At 40.1% G+C, this 16,523-nt stretch overlaps 1 protein-coding gene across 1 annotated transcript; it reads right to left on the reverse strand.

Moving 5' to 3' along the window:
• Nucleotides 1-2,900: 2,900 nt before the first annotated feature.
• On the reverse strand, nucleotides 2,901-15,793 carry map2k2a (mitogen-activated protein kinase kinase 2a). Its single transcript, XM_083938989.1, has 11 exons — nucleotides 15,182-15,793; nucleotides 12,528-12,738; nucleotides 11,159-11,305; nucleotides 10,950-11,027; nucleotides 10,527-10,578; nucleotides 6,982-7,106; nucleotides 6,172-6,385; nucleotides 5,889-5,953; nucleotides 5,731-5,792; nucleotides 4,776-4,821; nucleotides 2,901-4,682 (listed from the first exon to the last, which is right to left on the reverse strand). The coding sequence occupies exons 1-11, from the start codon at nucleotides 15,268-15,270 to the stop codon at nucleotides 4,572-4,574; spliced, it is 1,200 nt and encodes a 399-aa protein (XP_083795115.1). The 5' UTR covers nucleotides 15,271-15,793; the 3' UTR covers nucleotides 2,901-4,571.
• Between the last annotated feature and the right edge of the window lie 730 nt (nucleotides 15,794-16,523).

The following is a 16,523-nucleotide window of genomic DNA, read 5'->3' on the forward strand; positions in this document are numbered from 1 at the left end:
TGAAGCAAAAGTAAAGTGGAAATTTTATTTGCGCTCAAAGTGGACAGTTGTCAAAATCAGAAACTCAATCGCAGATGACACAAATCATTAACCCGTGTCGTTCCCACTCTACGGTTTCACAGTGAACGTCAGCCCAGTATTTCCATCTATGGACACTCAAATGTTTGGTTTGAGGAGTAAATGAGTTGTAGCTCTTGTCAATTCTCACCCGCCTCATCTCTCACTGCTCCTTTCCTTTTCTATGTGAGTCGAGTCGCACCCACCCATCCTATTGCCTGAGGTCATAGTGTCCCACCCCAAAAGCAAGCCATGGCACATTCCAGCACATACAGTAGGGGCTGCCAGCAACCCCCTTGGCTTGGTCTGGTCTCTCTGTACATAATACCTGCCAAGCTCCAACAGGTGAGGCATCAGAGAAGACATTACTTAGTTGAAAAATGCCTTGTCCATTGTGGAAAATGGCAAGTTCCCATGTGTAAATTTAAAGCTATTGCACTTGATATTGCGCCACTTCCAACCGCCCACCCGCACACCCCCTCAGTGAGTGCAAGCCAGCCATTGTGCCATTGAGGGGGATGAAGCAAACGATGTATTCTATGATTCTGTTGCACCATAAATCGTCCCAACAAACCTCTGAAACCACTTTAAAGTCATATATTTCATGCACATGCTATAGAAAAACAACACACTTTTCACAGTAATGCTACCTGTAAGCATTACAGTCTCACAGGAGCCGTGTCCCACAGTGCAGCAGGTCTTGACACTGGCTTGGCACAGCACACATAACCATGCAGGGGAATCATGGGGCTATTTGACAGGGAGAGGTAGTGATACACCCTCTGCCTAGAGGGCACTGTTAAGCACTGTCTCTGCGTAAGCAAAGAGGCTTTCAAACTTTAGAAGCACACATGAACTGCAGAATTTGGACATTAAGGCCATTGCTTGCTATAATTTTCAATGCTAAGTGAAGAGGATGCAGGTAGATTAATTGCAGGTGGCTCAGGTGGTAGTTTACATTAAACATGGAAATTAAGAAGACTTTATGGTATATTTTGGAGCTGTTAGTGCATGTTATTTCATTGTGAAGGACTGACGTATGGTCCCAGATGTTTTGACAACATTGAGGTTAATTTGAACGACCAGCAGCTCCCAGTGTTTCCAGCGAGGAGATCTGGCTGTCCAACTAGGGACGAGAGGAGCATACGGCTTATTCAAGTCAATTCAATTTATAGTGCCAAATCATAACAAAAGTTATCTCAGGACACTTTACACAGGTAAAGACCACACATTCACCAGTGGTAGCGTCCTTTTGACCACTCTTGTAAACACAAAGCTAAATTAGGCCGTTAAAACATTATTTAGTTACAAAGATAAGAAGTTAGACCTTAGTTTATTACCATTAAATCAACTTAAACATTACACCATCTCTTATAATCGTAGGTTAAACAGAAAAACTGATAAAATTTAGACAAAAACTGTCCAACTGGTGACACAGATCCGTTAAATATCGGCATAGAAAAACCCATATCGGTCGGCCTAACGTTACACTGAAGCAAAGGGGTTAGAGGCAAAATACTCTCTACATCAGTAGCTTATAAGGTCGTGACAAAGTTCATTATTTTTTTTGGAGTTAGCTAGCTAACTTTAACACTCGTTTGGCATTAGCCGTTAAGTTATATACCTTTTAAATGGAATTTCATTGCTAGGCAACAGCCTTGGCCCTTGTTAACGTCCTAACAGGTGATGTTATTCACATACACTGCAACAGGAATCAAACTCGGACACATTATGAATGTTTATCTATCCAACTTTGAAAATGTCAATAAGCTAACCGTCACTTACCCATATGTTGTTGCTAGCTTACCTGCACTTTGAGAACCAACGAACTGGAACGATCAGAATCCTCCCAGCCAATCAGAAACGAGTATGGCCTCATTCTAAGGACATGACCTCAGTCCATATACAGTCTATCATAGTTGTGTATTAAAGCCAGAGACCTTATATAGAGATTGGTTAAAAACTTAAAAATCAGCAGTGAGGTCTACTACAATGGAGAGTGTGGATTTTGAAAACTGTAATATATATACATATATATATATATTTAATTTATTTATTCCAAGGACAGTGCACATTGATCAACATTTCTGTTTCAGGCAAATTTTCAACTGCAGTCCTTTGGCAAGATAAAAACATACTAAAAAACATACTAAAAAATACACACAAGAACAGATGACAACAGTGGAGCATGTCATCAATTGACAGACTCCTTAAATCATACATATAGTCAAACAAACAATGGGTTAGACAGGACAGGTACAACAACAACCATACAACCAGATTAAATACTATCATACTGAACTGTTAAGTGTTCACATTTTTGATTGCTTAAAAGCCAATGTTAAAAATTGCGGTTGGATGTATAATGGGAGGTGCTGTTCCTTAGCTGTATTGGTGTTGTGTCCAAAGTGTAGAGGCCCTCACAGAGAAACACAGTTTACCAAAGGACTAAGAGGGACTAGAAGAAGAAGAGGAATTACTTTATTAATACCGCAAGGGGCAATTCAATTTTTTCACTCTGTTATTATACATGTTACACACACACAGGCCCGAAATACACACACGCACAAACAGGACCTATATACATGCAATTAATGGAGCGATGTCAGAGCGAGGGGACTACACAGCCACTTCTTAGGGCAGACCTTTTGGTTCTGCTGTTTGAATGTTTCTGCTGTATGAAAGTGCAGAGTATAAGTTTCTTCCTTTATTGTCGTTGTGTGTAAAGTTATATATTGTGGTATATACTGTATATTGTGTACACTATTTTCGACTTAGTGTGGTTCAATCTTTGGTAAATCTGTAAAGACATAGATGCATAGTAATGAATAAACACCTTACAGTACATTCACAAATAAGTTTTATTTTAATCTTTTTATACATTATAACCATATCCAACACATTTTTTTTATATTATAATAAAATGACTCTTCTCCCTTGTCATTTACATAAATCAAAAATTTGTATCTTAAGACTGCAAAATAGTACTCCTGTATTTTTGTATATAGCTTTGTACACATACAAGTGACAATGCATCCGTTTTGTTGGGAACAAATGCACTTTTTTGGGGTGGGGGGGTGGGTGGCAGCCATAAGCAGAGAGAATACAAGAGCTCTAACAAGACGGCAGGCTAGCATGTAACACCACCAAGTGACCAACACTGACCAGGGTTAAAATGTTCAGTCAAACCCTTTGGATTACTGAAGTGCCACTCAACGTTGGGTTGTATTTACCACAATTAATTGGGTTAATTCACAGGGAAACTTTTCTTAAGTGTATTTGAACCCAAGTCTTTTCCAAAAGCACGCCTCTAGGCTGCTTGTGTCCCAAAAGAAAGCTTGGAGCGCCACACGTAGCAGTACAGTGAAAACATAACCAAATACACTTCAGGGGAAAATACAGACCAACAACAAAGAGAAAGAAAAGTTAGATTAGTCAACGTGATTGACGTTTCATATTGACATTGCAGAGATTCAGGCTTCTGATAAAAACACCAGGTAATCATCCCCATCTTGGGAAATAAAATACACATATATAAGAAAGATAAACCATGCTATATCATCCCATGAATACATTTGGATCAATGTTTTCTCAATGTCAATAACGACATTCTGGCATATGTCAGGCCACAACAGCACACGCCTCCTCCCCGTGTGAGAGACACTGTGGGATGCACATTGAAATGTATGTTGACGAAACAATGTCAACACAATCAAGAGTGTAGATCACTGGATGAGAAAAATCAAAACATTCAAAGTACAATGATATTCTGTTCATGAATGTGCGTACAAAAAAGAAAAACACTTATCAGACATTAAAAAACCATGTCTTGAGTACCCTCTTTGGATTGTGACACTGGTCACAAAGGGATTTTAGAGTGACTGCTGATTTACCATGAAGTAAAAGTGCCCATTTGTCTGGCACTCTACTACCAAATTATTCAGTTGGAGATAATTGCAAGGTTCCTGTGGAGAACTTTTTTTTTTTTTTTAGTGTGAATCTGTTTGACAAAGGGATTTTAAATCAAAATAATTGCACTCACCTTCAATAAAAACCAATTTAGAATTAGCAAGTAGGTGATAGGTTCAGATTTCGGTTTGGGAATCTCTACAGCAGGTCACTTATTAAAATACAAGTCCCACAAGCCATCAGTTGCCATAGAAAAGAGTAATACAGAATATTCAACAATACAAAAGAAGTTTGTCAATCAATGCAAATTCAGCTGACACACTGGCAGCCCTTCAGTGCTTTACATCCTCTGTAGCAGTGTGGAAAAGTGAGCTGTGGCTACTCTTGACACTGGCAGGGTGAAGCTGTGGTCTTACAGTACAATGACTCAACGGATCCTGCTGCTCGTGAAGAAATAAATGGGGAAGGGGAGGGGGGGGCTTTTACCCAAGAGCAAGATGGAAAAAAGTGCCAATGTGTGTGATGGCTTGTGTAAGTGTATGGGCAGTATATTTATGTGTATGCAAGCAAGACCCAGAGATGCGTCAGGGCAGTGGGGGGCTTGTTCACTCAGTGCCGCGGGTGGGGGTACTGGGCTGGTTGAGGCCCATGGTTTTGCACAACCAGCCGGCAAAGTCCACTTCCTCCACTTCTGATCGTTTGATGAACGTGTGACTCTGAAAGAAATACAAAATGGATCATGTGTTTGTACTGCCAGATTCCAGTTATCAAACTATCACATAAATAAAAAATAAAGTTCAGGTACTCACCATCAACTTCTTCAGATCTGCCCTGTCAGCTGGGTTCTTGATCAAACTGCAGACACAAATGATACCGATAACATTACTGACACGAGGGGCTATAGAATTGCTTCTGTCAACAAAGGATTAAGTTGGATTTTATTTTCTAAAAGCAATCTTGCTACAGGGTAAATGCAGGAATCCTTAAGTTACATTTAATACCCTTTAAGACCTTGTCACCTCAAGTCCTAACATACATTTATTGTACATTGATTGTAAGATAGCACAACGAAACAATCTTATTTTGTGTTAACTCCTCGTACCGCTGTATCAATGCGACATAATTCAGATAGAGGGGGTGGAATCAAAACACAAGAGAATTAGCTGTGACTAGCCCAATGCAAGGTTTACTAAAAATCATATCAGTTATACACGACAGCTAGAAACACAATCTTTTTAAGATTGTGTTTAAGTGTGTTATTAGATCACTTTATCTTGTTTCGATGACAGCTGTTCTAGTGCTGTTGAGGAACCTCTCTGATGAAACACAATTGGGGGAATTGCAATTCTTTTTCATTTAACACCTGGTAGTAAAGGGACCTGAACGCAGCGTTATCAAGCAACCATCAGTCAGCGGATCTGAGAGTTTGTTAACAGTTGTCCTTTTCAGGTGACATCAAATCAAGCAGGACAAATATACATACTGAAATCAAGCTGCAACATATGATACTCTGCAAGGGCCTTAACTGTTTCTCAATTGATTTATCAACATTTAATACTTTTTAAGACCACTGACACCCTGGACTAAACCAGGCTCTTCAACTTCCCTGTTCATAACAACTTGTAGATTTCTGGCAACATCTACTGCTGTTTTAATGTCAGGAGAGGAGAGTGTTAAAAATGTAACCTCTCTACATTACCTACTTCTCATGACGCATGCTTTTTTTTTGTAGCTCACTCTAAAAATATCATTGCTGATTCTCACCATTTTGTCACAAAGTCCTGGAAGTCATTGGTGAAGACCCCGAGCGGCAGTTTAGGGGGCGGCTGAGGTTGAAAAATAGAACAATTAAAATACACTGTGTGGTTGTGTGAAGAGAGATAGAAATGTGTGTGTTAATGCATATTAGCACTCTCTCTGACCTCATTCACAATGTAGTCCAGAAGTTCAAAGATGGCCATTGCTGGTCTACTGTCCATCCCATGTCCTGCAGAGAAGTTGCCGGCATTGATACAATTAGAAATTCCCTCTGTATAAAGTGTGTTTAAATCATATCTTTAGAAAGTGTTTTCCTTTAATTGGTTTTGAAAGCCTTTTATCCTGAAAACATGAATGTAAAATGCTGCCAGTGCTTACTACAAATGCAAATCTACGTGCATATGTTTTTACATTACATTCATCGGAAATGTTTTTTGCGCTTCCTACCGCTCACGGGTCTGCCCGGTGGTCTGGACCTCTGCATGTTGGTGTGAGGTTCTCCCTCGGCTCCGTCCATGATGGCCCGTCCGAAGATGCCCTCCAGCTCTTTGGGGTCTGGTGGGGGGATGGGGTAGCGGCCAATCGCCAGCTCCACCAGGGACAGACCCATGCTCCATACGTCAGATTGAACAGAGTAGTGAGTGCCCTGCAGTCTCTCCGGCTGTCGAGAAATACATGATCTACGTCATAGGGAGCGGGTAGAGCCAAGATGCTAGGCAGGAGAGAGGGCTGGGCAGAGGGCTGGGTGGGAAAGACACAGGAAGTGGCAGAGAGGATAATGGGAGGGGGTGGTTATGGCAAGGAGAGTTGGGGTGTGGCGAGGGATAGAGGACAGAGGATGGGAGGGTTTGGCAGGAAATGAGGAGTAGCTTTGAACTGCTTTAGTTAGAAGGGTGAGTAAGGACAGGTGTGTGTGTTGGGAATTATGATAAAAGTGCAAGTGTCTCTACACCACTGGTGCTTTGTGGGTAAGGGATGGGACAGACACGCAGCTTTCAGCAGTGTACCAACCAGGTGTCTAAGAGTGGAGTGAAAGAAGGACGAGAAAGAGCGAGCACAGTTGCCTCGCTCTTTGCCAAAGAGCCCTTTCCTGGGCACAGCCCTCAGTTCTTGGCAGGGGAGTGAGGGAGGGCCAGAGGAAGGGAAGGCAGAGGGCGGGGCCAGTGAACAAGAGCAATGTGAGAAAAGAGGAGAAGGAAAGTGGGGATAGGGCCAGAGGAAAAGGGGTGGGGGCGCAGGCGTGCAGAGCTGACTCACCGACATGTAGGAGCGTGTTCCAACAAAGGAGTTGGCCATGGAATCTATGAGCTGGCCGCTCACACCAAAGTCGCACAGCTTGATCTCCCCGCGAGAGTTGACCAGGATGTTGGAGGGCTTGACATCTAAACAAACACGTGTACATTAAGTTTTCAGTGAGACCCGTCTTCATACTGAATCTCATCTGTCATCCGTACTCAACACCTTACTATTGATTATTTAACATATAAGGATGAGAGGGATAGGAAATCATGGCTTAACAGCAAATAGGAACACAGCTACTGCTACACAGTCATGTTAATATATATATAAATGGGCTTAGCTATGCAAGTATATGTAGGGGAATAAATGTATGTGTCTATACAAACAGTATGTCAACATGTTCTATTAGAAACCCAAAATACATCAGATTAATCATCAGAAAATATGAATAATGTGGGACCTTTTAAAGCGTTATCACATCATTAGAAATCTAAAACTGTGACCAAGTATAAAATCTGTTGAAATCAGTGATTAAATGCTCTTTTGACACTAGATTTGTGTTTTAAAAGGTCTTCTTTCATGGGTGGGACTAGGGCTGGGCGATATGACCAAAATCTTATATAAGGATATAGGTAATTTCATATCTCAATACAGCATGTTTTTTTTGTAATCCAGAAATCAATAGTACACGCACACGCACACACACACACACACTTTTTGGGGGCTTTTATAACGTAACTGCCATGAAACAATCATAAAAAAATACTTAATTCCTCTGATTTACTGGTTTGTTTTTTTTTCCCTCATTGATCAGCGCTCGCTCTCTTCATTCAGACTCTTGCAAGCTCAACCATCTGATGATAGAGATGATATAGAAAAGTATATACGATAGGCACCCAGCCATGAGTATTGCATATGCCTATGTTATTTATGGGAAACACTTAGATATGCAGGCTTTGAAAACCTCCTGGTATATTAAGAACCATGACGATACACACACATATATTATATATATATATATATATATATATATATATATATATATATTTCTGTTGGATAAATAACTTTTGTACATAAATCTTTCTTGCAACATAGAACTTACTTCACAACTATTTAGACGGGCTACAGTCTACCACGAGGCCCGCAGGAGGCATGAACAGCATCCACAGCTATATCTGTGGTACCGTGATAATCTAGCAAGGGAGAAAATAGCTACAACTCAACTCAACAAACTGATCCCCCTGTTATAAACAAGCCCGCTCCTCCACATTTTTCCCGCTCGTCACTGAAAAACTTCCTACAAAATAATGGGGTAAGACTGAGCCCTGCAATCTGTCCTCTGTGGTGTGACCCCCCTCCAACCGACCAAGGACGTATGAGGGATGACTGGAGAGAGCGATGGAGGGAGACATAGAGGGAGGGGTCAACAGGGCGCGGCTGCTGTATAATCACATCTGAGAGGCTGTAATTACCGCCTGAGCTCACAGACGACTGTCCTAAAGTACCACCGACCCTGTAGCACTGTGAGACATCGCTGCACTGCACTAAGCAGGTCTAACCACTGCCTTACAACACACCCATGGTTGCTCACTGGTACGCTGTGTGCTTAGACTTTGCCATGGTGTGGCTTGTGATTTTGTTTGAATGCAAAGATAATGATTTTTACTGAGCCTTTTTTCCGTCATGCTACAAATTTCTATGATGAGGAACTCGTGGTATTCTCAAACAATAGCTTGCCTTGTGGTGAGCGTGCTAAAGCTCTTAAGATGTTGATGCAGCGCATATGTAGGAGAAAAGCATGAAGACAATTAATAAAAATTTGAATGAGGAAAGGGACGACTGGAGACGGTCTAGTTAATGTGGTGTATGGTTTCGCCAACAACAAAAAAAGTTCATAGACAATGGCAATCATACCTAAATGCTTTTTATTAGTGTGTTTGAGCCGGTTTCAGAGTTGCAACAATAATGTCAGTGGAAAATTAAAGGACATTCCTGCATTTTCTAATCTGATTTTAGACTATAACATTTACAGGGTCTGAATCTCAGCTGGTCGCCTCACAAGCATCAGAAAAGAAAATGTAGCCACGACTAATGGGACAGGATGGGACTCATTATATTAACCACAACAAACGTCCATAAAAACATCTACATCGAGTTATTCCTAAATGAGGATGACTTTTTAAATAGGAAACAAAGCAGAGTTGCCCTAATCGGTAACCCATGAAGCAGTGCTATACATTTTATGGCCATTACCACAAAAAACTAAATATATTTCAGATTTATCTTTCTTTAACGACATTCAGATCGGTATGTCCCGTCATAAATAAACATTAACGATTAAAAACATGCTCGTATGCTTTAATCTAATACCCCATAGCACTGGTTAACTGTTGCAGCTTTTTAGCACTAACAGTCATACTTTGAGAATTTGTCTGATGAAAATAAACTGTGTGTGGTGTAGTGAAAATCAATACTTATAATATAATTCAGTCAGTATGCCATAAAAAATATCCATCGTAATGTTTAGACAACTTGCTCGTGGGATATCTGAAATCAAAGGCTCTTCGGATTGAAAACAGGTCCCTGGTTTTTTGCATGATTCATTCTGGAAGCAACTGACACAAGTTAAGATCACAATATTTTCTGCCACTAGGGGGTCTCTCCATCAGAACAGCAACAAAAAACAGAGTTTGGTAATGTGAAGTAGCGTGGGATCATGAGAGTGATCTGCAGTCAGCTTCTCACAGTCAGGATTTGTTCAGTGTTCCTAATTCAGGAGGTTTTTATTGGAGGCTGACCTGAGAGCTCTCCAAATCAAACAGTACCAGTGATTATAACAGTTAAGAACGGTGAATAAAGCCGTCTCACACTACAAATCAGTGTTTAACGCGGATTCGGTGAAAGACAGAACGTCCCGTTTGCACAGCTTGTTTCTCTGATTACTAAGGATCCAAACGTCCGATGACTAAAATCCTTCATCCAGCTAAAATATTAAGTTAAAAACAACCAAATGTGGCTTAAAACTGGGGTGGAAAAAGTCAAATGATGACATATTTTGGCAGACAACCACAAGGCTGGCGCATGTTTAAAGGGGATAGGCGACCAAATGTAACAACAGCAGACTGTTACCTTGAATATAATCGCAGATTTGTCTGGTTTGAACATTTTTGGAAACATTTGGGAGGATAATGCAAGTACACAACTCAACAAAATATATAAAATGGGTCTAGTTTTGAGACATTTAAATGGTGAAATTGTACATATTATGTAGACCTTTAAGCCAATAAATGACCTAAAAAAGTGATTGTGTGATAAACTATGCATTAAACAGAATGCTTGACATAAAATGATGTGATGTCCAATTTAATAATAGTGTTACACAACACGCTACACCTTATAACATCCACATACATCTCGATCATCTTCACCCAGGCATTTGTAATCACTTACCATTTGATTTTGTAAACTACACTGTGTATCTTGTGTACCGCAGTGATTTGAAAATTTTGCAGAAGGAATTTTGAGAGCAAATGTAATTTACTGCAACTAGAGAACACCCTTACCTCTGTGCATGATCTGGTGCTTCTCCCTCAGATAGGCTAATCCCCTCAATACCTGTAAACAAGAGGGGAAACCATAAAACACATGAGTATACAAGAGTCTATATGCACAAATATAAAACAAGCTTTCCCTATGTCAATATCAACGTTAATGGTAATTATATAATAATAATTGGTAATCCCATTACTGCACTTATTATGACTTGATGCAAGAGTTTACAGTTGAGTAAAATACAGCAGTGACTCAAGCATGACTGTACAACGTACAGCTGGTTAAGCAACTCCACAAGAGACACACACCCACATGGAGCAGTGCTTTTGAAAAACATGTACAGTAACAAGCTTCAAAAGTTTTAATCGACAAACTTGTCATAAAAAGGCAGAAACTATACATTTGTTATACAACAGAATAGGTGAACTACATACAGCTATGCTGACTTTTCCCAGGATTTCTTCTGGGATTCTTCTGGCTTCCTTCAGGACCTGGTCCAAGGATCCGCCATCCTGTGGAGACATGTTGCACAATTAAATCTGAAATACCATTTTTTTTTTGGGGGGGGGGATATCTTGTCCTTAAAAGAATTACTGGTTTGCAACCACAGGTAGGAGGCCATGCTAAAAGTATTTTCTCTCACCATGTGCTCCATACAGATGCTGATCTCCCCATCGCTGTAAAAGGCCCCATAGAAGCCCACAATGTAGGGGGAGTTGCATTCATGCAGCACCTGCAGCTCTCTGATAATCTGGTTTCTGATGGCAGGCTTGATTTCCAGGTGGATCAACTGAGGGGGGAAAGAATGGGACCATAAACTTCTGACAAACACAACAGATACTGTAACATCTGACCTCTTCATATCTCAGGGCAGCACATAGCTGTAACACTTCCCTGTTTGTCTTTGTAGAAATCTCAATACATACTATTTGGAATTTCATTTAAAATAGTTAAAATCACTGACATAAACAAAGAAAGTCTTAGAATGTACAATTGCTTTTTAATCATCATAAAAACAATAAAGCCAAGACAAGTTTCCATATTTCCAAACTCCAATCTCTCGTCTCATCATTTGCAGAACGTTGAGGGGGAATTGAATTGGCACGTCAACACACTTAAAAGGTTTGACAGCCTGCGAGCTTGTGCTTGCTTGCTTGAGCTGCTGTTGCAGCGTCTGTATGGTGTCCCAATAACTTTCAGTCTTGTAAACGGTACACTATTCGTTATGATCAAATGAAGGGGGAATGGCTAACGAAGCGCTGCATGTACAACACAATACGAGGGTTGCTTTAAATTCACAACCTATACTGGATTTTTGAGGCAGGTACACGCATCTATATTCGAGAGAAAATGCTCAAATATTCTGTTTTGTTTCATAAATAAACCCATAAAATGGAAAGGAATTGTGGTAAGGATCACTTATTACCTTGCACGGCTGCTGAACTTGTGAGATCACGGTAACAAACACACTGATGAGTCAGGTTAGACCCCTTAGGCCTTGTTAAAAAAATGTGACTGATATATGAACTGAGCCAGACATGTTACAGTGGAAAAAAACTCTGACAGGCAAACTATGTGATTAAGGCACCGCTCATAAATGAGCTCAGACATACATCTGGCATTTCTTCATTGCAATTTCTACCGACTTATGATGTGATGACGCAACAAACACTTCATCTTTGATAAGATAATATTGGCCAGCACATTGACCCAGATGATTGATGAGGACATACCCATGTATTGGTCAAGGATAAATAGAGACAGAATACCTCATTGTTTACATTTCAATATACTTTTGATGAGTTTGTTATTGTTGCATTCAAATAATGGTGCATGGTGTGCTTTTCTCCACCAGCAAACTAATCCGGCACCAGTGCTATGGTGCGATGATAAAATCTAAATCAAATTCCTTAAAACACCTCTGGAATGTGTTTTGCTGCAGCTCCTTCCAGCTGTCACACTTCAGCTGCAACACAAAAAAAAAGAAAATAAAAAAAGATTTTTAAAAATACCTTCCGAGCCATGACCAACCCAGAGGGTTTGTGGCGGACCTTGTTGACCACTCCTCCGTTCCCAGCACCCAACTCACATATGGGGTCAAAATCCTCATCCTTCAGCTCCCCGACCTGAGCTTTCTGGGTGAGAAAGGCCTCGAGTCGTTTCCTCTGTTGTTCGTCCAGGTCCAACTCACCCAGTTTCTTTTGTAAGGCCTCGAGGTTGGCTCTGGGAGGAGGAGAAGGGCGCACACACAAACACACACACAGAAACACACCCAAATTAGAAGACAGGAACCTTTAACTACTGTTTAAATGGTGGTGATGTTGTTATTCAGTGCCAGTATAAGGTGACACTGGGTGTTGTCAGTCTGTCTCTCTCTTTCTCTCTCTCTCTGTCTGTCCCCCCAACCGGTCAAAACAGATGTCCGTGCTCCATAGAGCTGAGTCTGCGCGACGTTCCCGCTAGGGCTGAAAGTAATGATTGTTTTCATCGTCGATTAATCTTGTGATTATTTTCTCGATTGATCGCTTTGAAAAATGGTAAAACACATGTCAGGGTGACGTAGTGTTGCACGGTAAACCGATACCAGAATGGTACTGCGGTACCCAGCCGCTAAAAAAGATACTTGTTCAGGTTTCATTAGTATCGGTACTTCATGAACTTTGTGCAACAGTGGAGCAGCGTGTCTGTGTGCAGCTTCTCTCTGCTTCATCCCTGCCTGCAGCCAGAGTGGGCATGGTTTCATGGTGTCACTCACAGAGCAAGAGAGACATGGCTGAATATGGCTCGAGTGCTCCTGCCGACATCCTAGGCTTGTTGAAAAAGCAAACGCACAAAGCGAAATATGGAAGTATTTCACTTACGTTGCGGACAGTAAGGGCGAGCCCAAAGACACCACAAGGGCCGTCTGACTAACGACCAATTTAAAGAAACATCGAGCTGCTGGTTAGCGATAGATGACAGAAATATCACCCCGAAATTTAATCAAGCCAAGCAAATCCTTTTTAAACAGCTGCATAATCATTTAATTGTTGTTAAGTAGCTATAAAGCTCAAGGGCTTTAACAAATATATATACTGTTATTTTGACTTTTTTGGTTTAAGTGTTTTAATTAATAAAAATAAAGAAACAATTTTAATAACGTTCCACATTCTGTCACGTAATTTTTTATACCATTCATTTGATGGTATTTTAGTTTTAGGCCTTGGTATCGTTTCAGGATCGGTATTGAAATATTTTGGGCCGGTATCGTACCAAAGTCGTAATTATGGTATCGTGACAACACTAGGGTGACGTGCTCAAATGTCTGGTTTTGTCGACAACTCAAAAGATATTCAGTTTACTGTCAAAGAGGAGGAAAGAACACGAGATAAATATTCACATTTAAGGAGCTGAAATCAAAGAACTTTGACTTTTTTTCTTTCTTAACAACGACTCAAGACGATTATTTGATTATCAAAATAGTTGGTGATTAATTTAATAGTTGACAACTAATCGAATTTTGAATAAATCACTGCTGCTCTAGTTCTGCCTGTTACAATGGATGTTTTGTTGCCACTGTGTGCACAAGATTGCTGGATAAATACTGTATATAGATTAGAGATGCACCAATCTGATACCCGGCGCGGATATGGTTATTGACTAATTAGCTGCAGTCAATTATTTTTTATTAATATCATTCACTGCAATACATTTACAGTGATCTAGTCACTTCAATTCTATGTTTGCACTGGTTAGAGTTTTACATTACATTTTAAAATATCTGTTTGCAGAGCACTTTACATGGAAGTGTTTTTTCTTTTTGCTGCTAATGTACGCTTTGTTATTTGTTAATAAACAATATTCAGTACATGTATATCTGTGTTAATTTGTTACATTTTTTAATGAGGCTAAATGTTTATGTCAAGCCAGGCTAAGCAAGGTATACAGTTCATTCATTCAACAGAAGTATTGGATCGGTAAAGTGTATCGGACGATACACTCAGCCCAGGTATCGTATCGGATTGGAAAAAAATGGATCGGTGCATCTCTTGTGTAGATATTATTATTATTAGAAATATTGCGACTTGCAGTTGCTCATGGAGGAATTGATGGGTCTCTGTAAATCATAACTAAGTCATAGAGTGTGGTCTAGAACTACCTTGTATTCAAAGTGTCTTGAATTCAATTCAATTTTATTTACAGTGCCAAATCAAAACAAAAGTTATCTCAGAACACTTGACAGAGTAGGTAAAGACCACACTCTATGACTTATTTATGATAAACATAGACCCAACAATTCCCCTGTAGAGTACGGTGGCAACGAAAACCTTCCCTATAACAGACAGGAACGTCAGACAGACCCAGCTCTGTGGAGGACGGACATCTGTCTGCACCGGAGAGAGGAAGAAAAGGAGAGAGAAAGAGAGAAAAGACGGACAGATGGACAGAGAGAGACAGACACAGACACCAGTAACTATAATAATATCTATAGTAATGTGAATATGACTAATATGTTATGGCAGTTAATACAGCAGAATAGTAGAAACAAGCACAGCTAAGGTTATAGATCATAATAGCAGCAGTTATGATTTGGCATTATCAATAAAGCTGACTTTATAACCTACACACACAGAACCATTATAAACAATCTCTCTTTTCCAGGAGGTACAGTCAACCTCATACTCACTCAGATGCTGCATCAATGGTGTTGGAGGTGGCCTGTCCCTCCCCGATGGGCGTTATGTTCAGGGGAACCGGTCTTCTTTTAGGACCCATTAATAATAATGACTTTAAACTACTGTCTCTAAAATAATGCACTAACCTGCAGTGAGCTGGGACGCTGCTAATTTAGCTCCTTTCGTTGTTTGAAACTGAAAAAAGCAACAGGATGAGCTGTTGGTGCTAACGTTAGCAAAGTTAGTGTAGTCTCGGTAGCATGTCAGTCAGGTATCTTTGGTGGATCTTATCATGCCCGAGGGGCTCTTTTTAAAAACTCAGGAGCATCTACAGCTTCATGAGTCAACACATTTCTCTTTTTCTGCTGCTGCTTCTTCGTATCTACCTGCTGCTACCAACCATTAGCCACCTAGCTGCTACTAGCTACCAGTTCCAGGAAAAATCGTGCCCTGCGTCTCTCGGTCCTTATGTGTAGCTCCTCAGTCTTTCACAAGATAACGGTTTTAGACCGGCTCGGCTCGGCTCGGCTTCCCTCTGCCGGACGACGCCGTCCAGAACAACAAATTCCTCCGTGTTTCAATTCGGGGTGTGAAAAAAGGGCTTTGGCTCTCTGTGTGGTGGTGCTTCAATATACAGGAAGAAGCAGCTGCAGCATCAGACCTGTGACAACCACAGGGAGAGAGAGTCCCGTCCGAAATATCGCGAGACTGACGCTGTGTGACGATATTTTTTTGTTGTATTGAATAATTTAAATGTGCAAAAATACAAAGTGTACAAGTGTGTAATAAACAGCACATTAGGGACATAATTAATAAATAAAGAGTACAAAAACAAACAAAGCAGACCATTAAATAAGTAATACTAACTAAAATATAAAAATAAAATAAATATATCTATAAACTATCTATGTTTTATTTACAAAAATAAATAAAACAGAGATAGTTCAAACAGGGGCTTCAGGGAAAAACTTCATAATGACTCAGTAAAAAATTACCTTTTATGTTATTTACCAAGATCAGACATTTAAGAAAAAAAGGGGCAAATTTAGGTACAGATTTTGCAAATGTTTGTTTGTGAATAAATAATTTTGCATATAGGATAACAAAGTTCATCAGGTGTTACGATTTTTATCTTCTGGGTTAACATAGTAGCAAATAACATCTTCAAGGGAGAGTAGACAGAGATATCAGCATCAAAAATATGAGATTCAACATCACTCCAAAACTTCTTGGATATATCACAATAAAAAAACAGATGTGACATTGTTTCTGTATTTGTTTATTTATTTATTGAGACTTAAGTCATGTTTAGTCCTCCATAACTGTCGTTACTTTCCAACTTTAAATAACAGA

The sequence above is a fragment of the Echiichthys vipera genome (genome assembly GCF_963691815.1).
Source record: "Echiichthys vipera genome assembly, chromosome: 3".
Taxonomy (NCBI): domain Eukaryota; kingdom Metazoa; phylum Chordata; class Actinopteri; order Perciformes; family Trachinidae; genus Echiichthys; species Echiichthys vipera.